General features: G+C 56.3%; 1 protein-coding gene and 1 long non-coding RNA gene across 3 annotated transcripts in view; both read right to left on the reverse strand.

Annotated features, from left to right (window-relative positions):
* Nucleotides 1–4,749: 4,749 nt before the first annotated feature.
* Nucleotides 4,750–5,706, reverse strand: LOC103657080. Its single transcript, XR_566776.2, has 2 exons — nucleotides 5,427–5,706; nucleotides 4,750–5,209 (listed from the first exon to the last, which is right to left on the reverse strand). It is a non-coding gene; the product is annotated as an uncharacterized LOC103657080 (long non-coding RNA).
* Nucleotides 5,707–13,618: 7,912 nt separating this feature from the next.
* SLC8A2 (solute carrier family 8 member A2) overlaps nucleotides 13,619–14,137 on the reverse strand; it is a 44,208-nt gene continuing 43,689 nt past the window's right edge. For both annotated transcript variants that reach the window (XM_040633057.1, XM_040633056.1), the window contains one exon: nucleotides 13,619–13,995. In XM_040633057.1, the coding sequence (XP_040488991.1) occupies nucleotides 13,619–13,995 (377 nt within the window). The remainder of the gene's footprint in view (nucleotides 13,996–14,137) is intronic.

Below are 14,137 nucleotides of genomic sequence, written 5' to 3' on the forward strand. Positions count from 1 at the left end.
GAGCTAAAGCAGGATGGACTGGGGCTAGGACAGCAGCAGCACTTCCCCGTGGGAGAGGGCTAGCGAGCCAGCAGAGGGCTGTGAGGAGGGCAAGGACAGGACGATGGCCCTGGTCCCTCTCCCTCCTGGGAAGGTCCCCTCCACTCCCACCAGGGCTCAGCTTCATCCCAGAACCCTCCCACCTCTGTCTCTCTGGCTCTGTCACTCTCTCCCACGCCCTCACTCTGTTTCACTCAGGACCTCTGACCCTGTCTCTCTCTCTCTCTGTCCCTGACTTGTCCTCGGAACCCCCGAGGCACACCAACCACCAGCCCTCCACCCTGGCCACCTCTGGGTGTCTTCCAGGACCCTGGTGTCCAGACCCACCTTGGCCCCTCCTCTCTCTCAGCCTGTCTCCCCATGGGCTAGATGGGCGATGGGCTTGGGGGGCAGGAGAAGGGGAAATGGTTAAAGCGTAGAGTGCCAGGACCCTGGGGGCCTTGGCTGACTCTGGGGGCCCCTGTGCCCGAGGACACTGCCCCTGAGACTCTCAAAGCAGCTGTCCCTCGGGCGACGCTGGCCCTTTAAGGAAGGCGGAAGGGAAGGGGGCCGGGAGAGCCCTTAATCACTGCCATACACCCCGCCCCCCAGATAGGGGTTTTGGAGCAGAAAATTAATTTAAATCACTTTTTAATTAAAGATGCAAAGCTCTTCTGTCTGGCCCCCCCAACAGCCTTCAGCTGAGGCTTAGGGTGGGAGGGCCAGGGGTGTGGGCCTCCAGGCTCGCCTTACATCTTGGGGGGTATGCTGAGGTCCCCGTCCCAAGCTGACTCTGAAAACCAAAAGTGTGGCCTGATGTGACAGTCCCAGCGGAGTGTGCGTGGACAGATGGAGAGAGGGGACCATGTGTTCACTGGGGTGGGGCGTCCCAGGGAGGCCAGTGAGGGGCTGTGACTGGGAGGAAGGAGAGCGAGGGAGACAGAGACAAGAGTCGTCTTTGCCATTGCTCTGAGCTCAGACGACGCTCCAGCACCCCCCAAACAAGGAGGAGGGCCTCTGACTCTTGGGCATAAATCTTTTTAATTAAAGAGAGGAGCGAGATGTGGGCAAGGGGAAAATAGGAGTGTTTGGAAAACTGATGGAGGGAGGGGAAGGGAGGAGGTCTGCAATTTGCTCACTGCCCCGCCCCCAGCCTGTCTGTCTGTCTGTATCACACACGCGCACGCGCGCACCCCAGTCTCCCATCTCTCTCTCCGACCTCAGGCCTCCTCTGTCAAGCTGCCTCCCTTACGTGGTCCTTGCACCCTCCGGACCCTTGTGTCCCAGGGGAGGGAGCAAGTGGGGTCCAGGCCTGGAACCCGGCAGGCGGGTGGGGGGGGCACGCTTGCTGACCCTGGTGCACCTGGTGTGGCCGCGTCTCTGAGGCTGGTGTTTGAACCAGGTCCCCTCAACACAGGTTCCCCCCACTTGACCGCCAACCTCTCGGTGGCCGGGGAGGACCCTCTCCCTCAGCTCAGTCCTCTCTGGGGCTTTGCCCCCAGGTGCCTGTGATCCCCAGGGACCCCCAGCCATCCCCACGATCAGCTCTCAATGGATGGAGTGAGCAAGGAGCTGCTCAGGGACCCCTGTCTTCTGTCATGGTCCTACACGCTCTCTGCCTCAGTTTCCCCTCTGTCAACAGCTCGGCGTTTGTCTCTCCATCTCTCTCCCTCCTTCCTCATCCTAGACTCTCGGCAAGGATCTGTACCTTCGCTCAGGGGTGGGGAGGAAGGGGTTCTAAAAGAGGGTTCTCTGTGTCTCTGTTTCCGTCTTGGGTGTGTGTCCATCGGTCTCAACTGTCTCTCCCTCCATCTTTTTATCTGTCTCTGTATCTCCTCTCCTCTGGATGGTCTGTCTCCCCCTCCCCCTAGCTCATCTGTGTCTCTGGGGACTGCTGTCTGTCGGTCTTTGTGTCTCCCTCCTTTTCCTCTCCTTCTGCACCCCCGCCCCATGGCCCTGGGTTTCTGTCTTCCTGTGTCTCCCCCTCACCCCCCACCCCCTGCCCAGGCCCTACACAGATGCATGGCCCAAATCCCCAGTGCCTCCCCTGCCTGGCTCCAGGAGAGGGAAACATTTGTCTTGGCGGGGGTAGCCCCCCCTCCCCGCGCCCACCCCTCCGCCTGCCTCCCGAGCCCATCCATCACTGGAGCTGGCGACTAGGGCGGCTCATTTGTCACTGCCGCCTGCCGCCTCACCAAGCAATCATACCATTAGCCATGGCTCGGCAAAGGCCACCGGGAGGACTGGCCTGACCCGGGCGGGGGAGGGGCGCTGGCCACAACTCCCAACCCCGACCCCTCTCCTCCTCCTCTCCCCTGCTCTTCCCCTCCCCCTCCCTCTTCACCTCCTCCCCCCTCCTCCTCTCCCTCTCTGTCCCTCTCTCCCTCTCATACCACATGCCTCCCTATCTTGAGTGGGTCTGTCTGTCTGTCCGTTTGTCTGTCTCTTGTGTCTCTCTATTTTCCTTTCTATCTCTGGCTCTCTTTGGATGAGCTCTCTGTCTCTCATCCTCACTCTCCCCCATCTCTGTCTCTGCATCTCCCCGAGTTTCCCTTGCCCCCACCTGGCCCTGCTCCATCCCCCTCTGTCTGCCCTCTGGTCCTCGGCTCTCTGGCACCCCACGCCCTTAAGCGGCTGGAGGATGGCTTTGACACCTGGCACATCTCGCCCATCTCTCCCTCTCTCTCCCATCGGCCTCAGCGCCGCATTTTAAAGTCTCCAGGTTCTCCCCTCCCCGTCTAATTTTCTGTCTCCTTCGCTCTTTGTGTCTGCTTTGTTCAGTGCCCCCTCCTTTCTTCTGTTCCTCTTCCCCTCCAGCCCTGTGGTCCCTCCTCTCCTGACCCCAACTGCCCCTTTCAATCCATCATCCTTGACATTTCCTTCTCTCCACCTCCGGGGGAGAAAATTGCAGGCAGAAGGCAGGGGAGCAGGGAGGCCAATTATTGGGGGGGGGGCAGGAGAGCCAGGGCCTGGGGAGACACTGAGACCTGGGAAGCCCACCCCTTTCCTCCCCCAGCCTTGAGAGCCGGGAAGGTCTCCCTGACTTCCATCCTCAGGGGGACAGCAGGACGCCCAGGAGCCAGTCCTTCCTTGTCCCCTGGAGGGACAGCTGGGCCTCCCTTCTTGGTGCTCATGCATTTTCCCAATGGACGAGGGAGAGGGTAGGGCCATGTGGGCTGTGGGTGCCCCACTCATGCCCCTGTACCCAACAGCAGCTCCCACATTGGCACCAGCACCCCCTAATGGATGCACTTTCTGGCCAAGGCAGGGAGTTAGCAGCCTGGAGTTAGTGGATAAACACCCTGATTTCCTTACCCTGAGGCTGGGCACCCCAAAGAGGATTCTGCACCATCCCTGAGAGGTCCCAGCAGGGTTGAGACCCTGTTGCCCACAGGGGGTGACCTGCTGATCAACACATCCTCAATGCTTTCCTTCCCTCCAGGGTCTCCTGGAATCACCTCGCAAGTAAGCTACTTGCCTCCCATCCTTGCCTTGGGCCGGCTTCCGTGGAGCCCAGCCTCAGACGGTGGCCAGACAGGGACGTGGCAGATAGGCACAGAGAGTGGGCAAGGGGAGGAGAGACCCCCGTGAATCCTATCTGTCCACGTGGCTAGGCTATGGTGCTGCCCAGCTGAGATGTTGCTCGGGAAGGTGTTTTTCAGATGAGATTAATATTTAAATCAGCTGACTCTAAGAAAAGCCGATAATCCTCCATAATGTGGGTGGGCCTCGTCCAATCAGTTGAAGGCCTTTAGCGAAAAAGACTGAAGTACCCGGACAAAGAGGGAAATCAACTTCCAGACTGCCTTCCAGCTTGAGCTGCAATGTCACCGCTTCCCTGGGTCTCCAGCCTGCTGGGCTGCCCCACAACTTTGAACTCGCCAGCCTTCACAATCGCATGAGCCAATTCTTTAAAATAAATCAATCGATCCATCTATCCGTCCTATTGGTTCCATTTCTCTGGAAAAGCCTCGCTAATATACCTCCTAAGCCTACGATGCTGTGAGCACATGAGACACGGCAAAGAAAAACGAAAAAGAACATGAGAGTTCAAGGCGTGGCACCCAGTGGTTAACGAATGGGTAAACATGGGGTATATTCGTGCAATGGAATATTATTTATCCATAAAAAGGACTGAAGTACGGACCCGCTACTACCACGTGGATGGATGTTGAAAACACTGTGCTAAATGAAAGCAGCTGGACACAACAGGCCACGTACTGTGGGATTCTGTGCATACGAAATGTCCAGAAGAGGCAAATCCATAGACGCCGGACGTTGATTAGTTGTTGCCAGGGCTGGGGGAGGGGAAGGGGGGAGTGACTGCTAATGGGTATGGGGTCTCCTTCTGGGGCGATGGAAAAGTTCTGGAACCAGATAGTGCTGATGGCTAGACAGCATCGTGGATGCCACTGAATCACGCACTTGAAAATGGTTAAAATGGTACATGTCATGCTATGTGTATTTTATCACAATTTAAAAGAAAGGCGTTCAAGGGCGGCCTGGGGGGCTCGGTCAGCTGGGCGTCTGATTCTTGATTTCGGCTCAGGTCCTGATCTCGGGGTCGTGGGGTCGAGCACAGAGTCGAGATCTGCACTGGGCTTGGAGCCTGCTTGGGATTCCCTCTCTCTCTCTCTCTCTGTCTCCCTCTGCCCCTCCCCCTCTCTAATTAAAAGAAAGAAAGGGGTTCAAGATACCCAGAAACTAAGAGGCGAGAGGCGGTGAGAGTTAGCTCTAAAGGCAGCGTATTCATTACCTTTAACTTCCCGCAGTTGCTGTTACAAATTAGCACCAGCCCAGGGGCTGCAAACAACACAGATGGATCTTCTCACTGTTCTGGAAGCCAACGTTCCAAAATCAGTGTCTGAGCCAAAGTCAAGGTGCCGGCAGGGCTGCGTTCCCCCCCGGGGGCTCGAGGGGAGAATTCGTTCCTTGCCTCTTCCTGCTTCCGGGGGCAGCTGGCGTTTTTGCTTGGCGTGTGGCCACGTGACTACGGTCTTGACGGGCCAGCGTCCCGGATGTCTCTGCCCCGTGCTCACTAGCGCCCCCTCCTGGGCGTGTAGTATCTTCTCCCTCTGCCTCCCTCTTTAAGGATGCGGTGACTGCATTTAGGGCTGACCCGGGTCATCCAGGGTGATCGGCCCATCTCAAGACTCTTCGTTTAATTCCGCCTGCAAAATCCTTCCCTGTCCTATAAAGTAACATTCAACAGGTCCTGGGATTAGGACGCGGATCATCTTTTGGTGGGGGGGGCTAGTATTCAGCCTACCACCAGTGGCTGCCAACAATTCCTCCCTCCCTCCATGCACGCGCACCACCCATCAAGAGGTGGCGTCTGGGGGCGTCTGCCTTCAGCTCAGGTCGTGATCCTAGGGTCCTGGGATTAAGTCCCTCATCAGGCTCCTTACCAGTAGGGAGCCTGCTTCTCCCTCTTCCTCTGCCTGTCGCTCCCCCGTTTGTGCTCTCTCTCTCTGTCAAATAAATGAATAAAATCTTAAAAAAAAAAAAAAAAAAGAGGTGTCTACTTCCCTGCCCCCCAAAATCCTGTGAACTGCTTGAAGTAGACGTGACCCAGGGCGCCGAAGCTTCTACAGCGGCTCTCCTGCAACCCGGAAGAGAAGCCCGTCCAGCCAACTAGGGGAGGAGGGGGGCCCCCGTGGAGAAGTAAAGCGGCCCAGGCCGCAGGCAGCGCCCCCTGCCGGCCACGAGGGAGGGCATCTTGCACATTCCTGCGCCCGCCGAGCTCCACAATGAATGCAGCCCGGTGATGACCTCAGCCAACACACCGCGGACCAGAACAGCCAATGTCAACACAGAAATGTGAGAAATAATACAGCGTTGTTTCAAGCCACCAACTTTCAGGTGGCTTGTTGCTCAGCAAGAGGTAACTGATGAAGACACACGCACACATACGTGCACACACACACACGCACACACACACGCACACGCACACACGCACACACACGCACAGGGGTGGGGGGCTGACATTTGGAAACAGATAAACAGAGAGGGAATGAAATTATAGCTCAAGACAGCAAATCAGAGAGACAGAGACGAGAGAGAGGTGGAGAAGATAAGGCTTGAAAGAGAACTTTGGAAACAAATATATATATTTCAGCTCCTCTCACAGCGAAACATGGCCACGTGAGTCAGGTCTGGCCACCGAGATGTGGAAGGAAGTGGTGATATGTGGCATTCTTGGGTCCCAGCCTTACAGGGAATGGTGGATCCCAGACCTCTCCCTGCCCCATCCTTCCGGTTGCAATGATGCCAAGGTGAGCCATCCCGAGCTAAACAGATGAGGCCCATACTCTGGCTGTGAGTATAACAGATAGAAGAAACCTGAGTTTTCACCGCTCTAATGAAGTGGATTTGCCATACCAGATGTGGACTGTCGCACGACAGAGAAATAAACTCTTACCTTATTTAAGCCACTATTATTTTGGATTCCCGTTATTCACATCTAAGCCCACATCTAGGGGCGCCTGGGTGGCTCAGTCGTTAAGCATCTGCCTTCGGCTCAGGGCGTGATCCCAGCGTTCTGGGATCGAGTCCCACATCAGGCTCCTCCACTGGGAGCCTGCTTCTTCCTCTCCCACTCCCCCTGCTTGTGTTCCCTCTCTCGCTGGCTGTCTCTCTGTCAAATAAATAAATAAGATCTTTAAAAAAATAAATAAAAAATAAAAAATTAGCCCACATCTAACGACTACCAGTGAAAATATTACTGGTTGGCCCTTACAAGGGCTTAAGGCATGTCAGGCACTATTCAAATCACTTTACACGTACTTCCTTCTTTGACCAGTTATCATCTCTATTTTACAGATGAAAAAACAAGCCCAGAGAGGCAAAGTAACTTACTCAAGGTGGCACGGCCAATGAATGGTAGAGCTGGGATTGGAACCCAAGTCGTCTTACTCGAGGACCAACACGTTCAAGTCTTTCAGGTCTTTAACCGTCTGAAAGTCCAGTGAGTGTTACAGGCCCTCTCCCGGGAAAATGCTCCTGGACGTGCAATTTGCGCACATGCTCAGAAAGTTCCCGAAACTTGGGGCGCCTGGGTGGCGCAGTCGTTAAGCGTCTGCCTTCGGCTCAGGGCGTGATCCCAGCGTTATGGGATCGAGTCCCACATCAGGCTCCTCCGCTATGAGCCTGCTTCTTCCTTTTCCACTCCCCCTGCTTGTGTTCCCTCTCTCTCTGGCTGTCTCTATCTCTGTCAAATAAATAAATAAAATCTTAAAAAAAAAAAAAAAAGAAAGTTCCCGAAACCTGTCCACTGATGTTCTCAGCACATGTAGACCCCAGCTTGGGAATCCTCATGCAGTCTATTCCCTCGGAACCTGTCTGTGGTCTTGGGTGCACATAGCAGAAGGTGACAGACTGATTCCACAAAAGCAGAGTGTATGCATCAGCTTCAGCTGGGTCATGCTGTGGTAACAAACATCCCCCAAATCTCAGTTGAACGAAATAAAGATTTTTTCCTCCTTCCTCCCTTCCTCCCTCCCTTCCTTCCTTCTTTCCTTCCTCCCATCCTTCCTTCCTTTTTTAAGTAATCTCTATGTCCAACGTGGGGCTCGAATCATGACCCCAAGATCAAGAGTCGGCATGCCCTACTGATTGAGCCAGCCAGGCACCCCAGATTTATTTCTTGATCAAGCTACAAGCCCACTGCAAGCTGGCTGCATAACACCTTCACGCTAGGACCCCAGGCTGTTAGAGCGGTCACTGTGTACATTATAGCTCACCATGGCCCAAGAAAAAGAGACACAGTAAAGCATCTACTGGCATTGGAAGCTTCTACCCAGAAGGGCCACACATCACTTCTGCCCTCTTTCTTTAGCCGAGGCAAGTCACTTGGTCACCACTGAATTCAAAGGGCTGGGAATGGACACTCTTCCCACAGGGAAGGCAAATAGAATTTGACGAATACTAATATGATTTACTATATGGAACTTAAGAAAAAAGGTATGAGGTGCTCACAGAAGCATTGAGTGGCCTGGAGAACCAGGCACGAGGCTCAGGTTCCAGAAAGAGAGCCCCAAACCACGCTCAGAACAGCCCTGACAAGGAAACTGGCTCCCTCAGCCACTGGCGGATCTGAGCCTTGGACGTCCCAGTTTGCGCTGCTGCTGGGCCGGGACAGAACCTCGCCTGCCCCCCAGCCCTGAGGTCGCCTCTGTGTCTGTGCCCCTTCTTGCAGCCAGCGAGCCCTCCTGAAGTCAGAGGGTGCCTGTGTCACATCACCTTCACTGGCTCGGCAGATCCCCCACGGAGCCTCCTGCTGCAAACTGCTCCTTTGGAATTCAGGACTCCTCTGGCGAGTCTGTCTGGTGAGATCTAAGGCACACGTCTGGGTCCCAGCTGTAAAGAAGGCTGGGAAGCCAAGCTCCACGGCTCCTTTCTGGAGGACACAAACTTTCAAGGCTAGAAACGTCCCCACACAAAGTGAGTGAATTTAGCAGCCAGAAATACGAGAAGTTTCCACTCCCTGCTCACTGAGGTCCAGAGAGAGATGGGAGCTGGCACGAGGGGGCTTCGGCAAGCCTCTGTATTCCTCTCCTGGTGCTGTTGTAACACGTGACCACAAGCTTAGGGGCTTCAAACAACACACGCTCCTGCTACAGTTCCAGACGCCAGAAGTCCAACATCAAGGTGACGGCTGCTCATTCCAGAGGCTCTAGGGGAGAAGCTGGTCCCTTGCCTTCTTCGGTTCCCAGAAGTGCTTGCGCTCCTCGGCTCCTGGCCCTTCCCGTGACTCCAACCTCTGCTTCCCCTGTCGCATGTCCTGCTGCGGTCGCCCCCTCCCCCTTTCTGAAGACCCATGTGACTGCACTTAGGGCCCACGCACATAATCCAGTGTAATGCCCGCCTCATAAGATGCTGAGGGTAAGCACATTGGTGACGTCCGTCCCTCTGGCCGCGGAAAGGAACATACCCACAGGTTCTGAGGATTAACAAGCGGACCCGTTGGGGGGCCATTACACAGCCTACCACAGTGAGGCTTAATGGAATGCATCCAAGGGTTCTCTGTCCTAGGGACTCCTGCAGAGCTCTAGAGTGAGGTCAGGGCATTCACCTCCGCACCTCCCACTGGCCCGCCCCCCCATGGGTTGGGTGGTTTGCATGCCTAAACCAGAGCCACGGCTCTTTTGGGGTGGCCCTTTCCATGTGGCCATCCTTTCCAGCTTCTGGAAGTCACTACCCACCCACCCCCACCTTGTCCCTCAGGCTCAGGGCAATACTAGCTGTCAGTTCTGCTAGCCCCAGAGTCCTGCGCTGTCCCTTGTCCATCTCCCTACACCCTGCTTGCTTAGGCCAGCCCCAGTCCCCCAGTTCTCTGCCACCTGTGTCCTGCTTTAGAGTCCTTCCGCTCACAGGTCCCAACCTGACTGCCACCTCTTGCACCTTGTTTGGCATGTGTCCCTCACTGCCCAGCAAGTTGGGCGAGAGCAGGGCCCAGGGACATTTGGGTCACCACAGTGGCCCCAGCATAGTGCCAGGCACATACCAGATAAAGCGATTTAAAGAATCTGGAGGCTAGAAGGAGAGGAAGGGATATTCCCCATTTCATCTCCCCTGGGTTTGGGTTTTAGGAACCGAGACTCAGGTGGCAAAGCGGTGTACAGGGAGTCTGCATTTCTCTGTCCTCCTGGGGCTGTTCTAGGATGGCCACTGTGGTGCGTGAGTGTGTGTGCGTGCGCGTGCATGTGAGTGGGGAGGGGAGGGAGGAAGGAGGGAGAGAGAGAGAGAATATGAACTATAAAAGTGAGCAAGCTGGAAATATCTGAAAAGTATAACTCTTCCATCTATTGAGTTCCTACTATGCACTGGGTATTATTCTAAAAAAATATATAATCCAATATAACCCTGCACCATTAGTCCCCATTATTATTATTCTTGTCCCCATTTTCCAGATGAGGAAACTGAGGCTCGAAGAAAGTTAATCATTGTGCTACTGCTTCCTGCCATGACAAGTAATTGAAATCACTCCCAAGCTGACTCCTTTGGAACTCCTAGCATCCAGGGAAGAATCGTGACTTTGAGGGGGGATGGTCCTCATCTCACGCACGTCCCAAGCTCTGGATATGCTCTCTCTTTGAAGCAGAGAACTTACTCATCGTCCTGAGGCCAGGATCGCCCATTTTCTTGCCTCTAGACCACTGTCCTCGTTCAGCCTGGTGAGACAGAGGTGTCCTGGCCCCATTCGGCGCTCTGGACCTCATCCTCTCCCATCCTCGCCCTTCCTAGCCGTGAGACTTTGGGCGAGTTGCTTCCCCGTTCTGAGCCTGTTTCCACACCTGGAGAAGGGGGGCGATCCCTAGGAGGCACTACATGCTCTGCCTCAGTTTCCCCGACTTCCACTCCCTCCTCCCTCTAGATTAACCTGACCCCTCCCCCACACTCTCCACCAAACTGTTCTTGTCAAGTCCTAAATCCCAAGGTCGCTTCCTGCTGTTCATCTTCCTCCACTTTTCAACCCTGCCAACCTCACCCTCATTCTGGAAACTCTCTTCTCTGGGCTTCGGGTGTCCCAGTCTCCTGGTTTCCCACCTACCTTTCTGGTGTGTCCTTCTCCATCGGCAGGACTTCCATGTTCCTTGTGCCCCACCCCCTCCGCGACTGGGTGACACCACATTGCCAACGGATCCCAAACCTCTGTCAAACACATCCCCCTCTCCTGAGGTCCAGGTGTCCCCTGCATGTCTCCCCTCCCTGACAGCTCCTCTGGATGTCCCATAGGCATCACTCTCAGCATGTACTCACCTGAATCCAGCATGTTCTCCAAATCCGTTCCCCCTACTTAGCCCCACCTTCATTCCCCAAACCCAGGAAAGACCTCACTGCTTCTGCAAGACACTCCCCACACTGACTCGCTCTCCCCCCCCGCCCAATTCCCGGATCCGTTCTGCTCTCCACCCTTCTCCCTCCTGCTCTGTGTCCCAAGGGGCTGATTTATATGCACCAACTATTAACCTCTGGGCTCCGGTAGAGTTCAGCCAATGGGAGGCGCCAGCAGGAATCTGGTGGGTGGGAGCAGAGTCAGGTTGGGGTGTTCACTCTCCAGCCCCCTTCTCTCTTCAGTGTGGGTCGTGGGTGCCCATACTCCTGGCCTTCACTATACCTAGAGCTTCGAGTAACTGTCTGCTCACCTTCAAGCCGGGGGTGGTAACTGCTCCCTCTACTGCTGGCCCCGGGGTACTGCGCCTTCCCCAGGCTTAATTTCCTTGCCCTTGCCCACCCTTAATCCCTAATAGCCCTTTCGTTAAACTTTCCCTGGCTTCTCCATTTGAGTGCACCACTCTTGCTAGGGCCTTGCCTGCACGCTCTCCCTGAACCCCCTCATCCAGCCTGATCCATTATCTTCTAAACCGTCCCTCCCCCTTCTTGCCCTCCCCCTTCCACCTCCATCTCCCTACTCCAGGACCCCTCCTCTGCTGCCCCAGCCTCCTCCCTGATCTCGCAGCCTCCAGTCTCACAGGCAGCCAGAAAGAAAGTCTGAAAATGTAAATCAGGCATTAACTGCCTGGCCCCTCTTTAAAACCCTTCCAAAGCTCCCCTTTGCTTTTGGGATAAATCCTAAGCTCCTTAGAGGGCTGATAAGGTCTCTTGAGCTCTCTCCACACCCCCCCATGCACCCCATACCCCATTCATGCTAACCACTGGCAGGAGTATAAAAAAGCCAGTAACTCCCAAGTCTGCACACCTTTACATAGGCTGTGCACTTTTCCTGGAGAAGCAAGCGCGCGCGCGCGCACACACACTACACACACACACACACACCCCTCCTCCTATTTCAGGATTCTGAGAAAATCACTTGCTTTATTCAGGAAACTCCCATCAACCCCAGCTCCTCTGATCAGGCAAATCTGGGTCCTCCTCTTTTGTGTTCCCAGGATGCCCAGTGAAAAGGAATAGTTTGCGGCTGGGGGGATGGGGGCGTGGCTAAGAAAGCTCCCGGGTGACGCGTGGGGGCGTGGCTAGGGAAAACTGGGTGGTGAGCGGGGGAGTGGCTACGGGAAGCAAAGGTGAACTTTCAGGGTGGCTGGTGCATGTGGGTGTCCTGCGGAGGACCGGGGCCGTGGAAAAACCCAGAGTACCTGGTCTGTTCCACAGTTGCCCAAGTCTCAGTCAGAGACCTCATTAGCTCCCTCCTCTAGAATCCCAACTTCTCACGGGAAGGCTGTTTTTCAGGCAGAATTTCAAATTTTTATGGCAACTTTTACAGAAATCACAGAGAAGAGACAGCGACTGGTGCTGATGAGCTAGGAGTAGAGAAAGGGGAGTGGGAAACAGATCTGGGATGTTGGGGTGATGCACAACAGGACGATAGAATGCTAAAAACCTGTGGGAAGCAGGGTGTTATGGGGGTTGCAGGGTGATCCTCAGGGTCCCAAGCAGTGGGCAGCACTCCGCACACCCCAAGTGTGTCCTTCGGGCAGGAAACAACAGTAAGAAAATGCAGATGGCCTACCAACAGATGGGTGGCCTCCAAAGTTAAAAATGCCCACCCAGACCCCCTGGCCCCAGTCCCACCCTCCCACCCACCCCTGCTCCCCATCAGGCAGAGATGTGGCAGCATTTGCTGGCTTGTAGCATTGGTCCTCTGGGACCCTCGGTCTCCTCTTCGAGGGTCCTGCCCGGATTGGCTGGCACTGAGGGCAAAATGAGCCTTCTAGATTGTCAGGGGAGATGGCTGGACTCCCTTTGATGCCTGGCCTCCTTCCCAAAGCCAATTCTCATGGCTGGGGGAGTCTGCTGCCCTCACAAAAGGAAAGTCTGTCACCCCCTTTCCCCAAGACATGCACCCTCCCGCGTCCTCCCTCCCCCAAACACACTATATATACACACAGCCCCCCCCCCCCTTCCAAGGCATGGCTGGGCTCTCAGAGGTAGTGGAGGCGAGTGGGGGCGCTGGAATGTGAGAAGTTGCAGGTTCAAATGTGCCTCCTCCAGCTCTGAAACCCCAAACTTCTCCCCTCCCTTCTCCAAGCCTCGAGAATTAGTGTCCTCCCAAGGGCCTGAGTGGAGAAATCAGGGAAGGTGTGGCCCCCTTCTGCACGCACCTACCTGTTCCTCCGCCCCGCCCCCGGGGGCTGAACAGAGCTCCCTGAGGGCTGGGGGGAAGGGCTGAGATCGGGGACATTCTGGAACGGATCAGCCTCCTTCAAAGGTCCCCCAGGGAGGGCTAGGTTCTGAGACCCTGGGGTACAGGTCCCTGGTGGTGGTGGTGGTGGTGGTGGTATCCACTAAGGAAGGGGGTCGGGGTGGTAAGGGATAGGGCAAGCCTGGGTGTCTAGGGAGACAGATGGTAGATTCTCTAGAAGGTCACTGGGTTGGGGACGGTCCTCTGGGGAGGGGTCTCGAGGTGGAAATGTCCCCGGGGATGTAGACAGTGACTAACAGGCACGGGCTGCAGTTGCGGGTACCTCGGGGAGACTCCCGAGGGGGACGGAGGAGGATGTCAGTGGGGACAGAGGACGGGGCTATCAGTTCCCAGGAGGAAGGGAGGCTGAGTCCCAGGAGAGGAGGCTGAATCTCTGGAGGACAGAGGAGACGTGGGTCCGGAGCAGGGGCGGCCGAGTCTCTGGGGCGGAGGGGGGCCCTAGAAGCCCCGGATGTGGCAGTAAGCCTCGAGGCTGGCGAAGAGGATGTAGAGGAACCAGAGGCCCAGGAAGAGAGCGGTGGTGGCGAGCTTGGGGCCGCGCGGGCCGCCCAGCTCGCCCCCGATGTGCGGCCGGCGCCGGTACAGCAGCACGGCGATGCCCACGAAGGCGAAGACGGTGAAGAGCGTGACGGAGAAGGCCAGCGTGCCGGTGCGCACCTCGAACGGGCGGCCCTGCACCGCCCAGTACACGGCGGCCACCGACCAGGCCACGCCCAGGCCCAGGAACACGTTCACGGCGTTGGAGCCCGTCACGTTGCCGATGGACGCGTCCGCGCACTGGTCCTGCAGCGCCGCCACCTTGCTGGCGAACGTGTCTGCGTGGGCAGAGACGGGGCGGTCAGAGGCGCTCCGCCGGTCCCCGCCGCCTGCTTTCCGTAGGACCCGACAGCGTCCCCACGCCCCCGGGCGCCGTCCCCGCCCCCCGCCGCTGCAGCTCGGCACCCGCGGCCCTTTGCC

This window comes from Ursus maritimus, unplaced genomic scaffold (genome assembly GCF_017311325.1).
Source record: "Ursus maritimus isolate PB19 unplaced genomic scaffold, ASM1731132v1 scaffold_19, whole genome shotgun sequence".
Classification (NCBI taxonomy): Eukaryota; Metazoa; Chordata; class Mammalia; order Carnivora; family Ursidae; genus Ursus; species Ursus maritimus.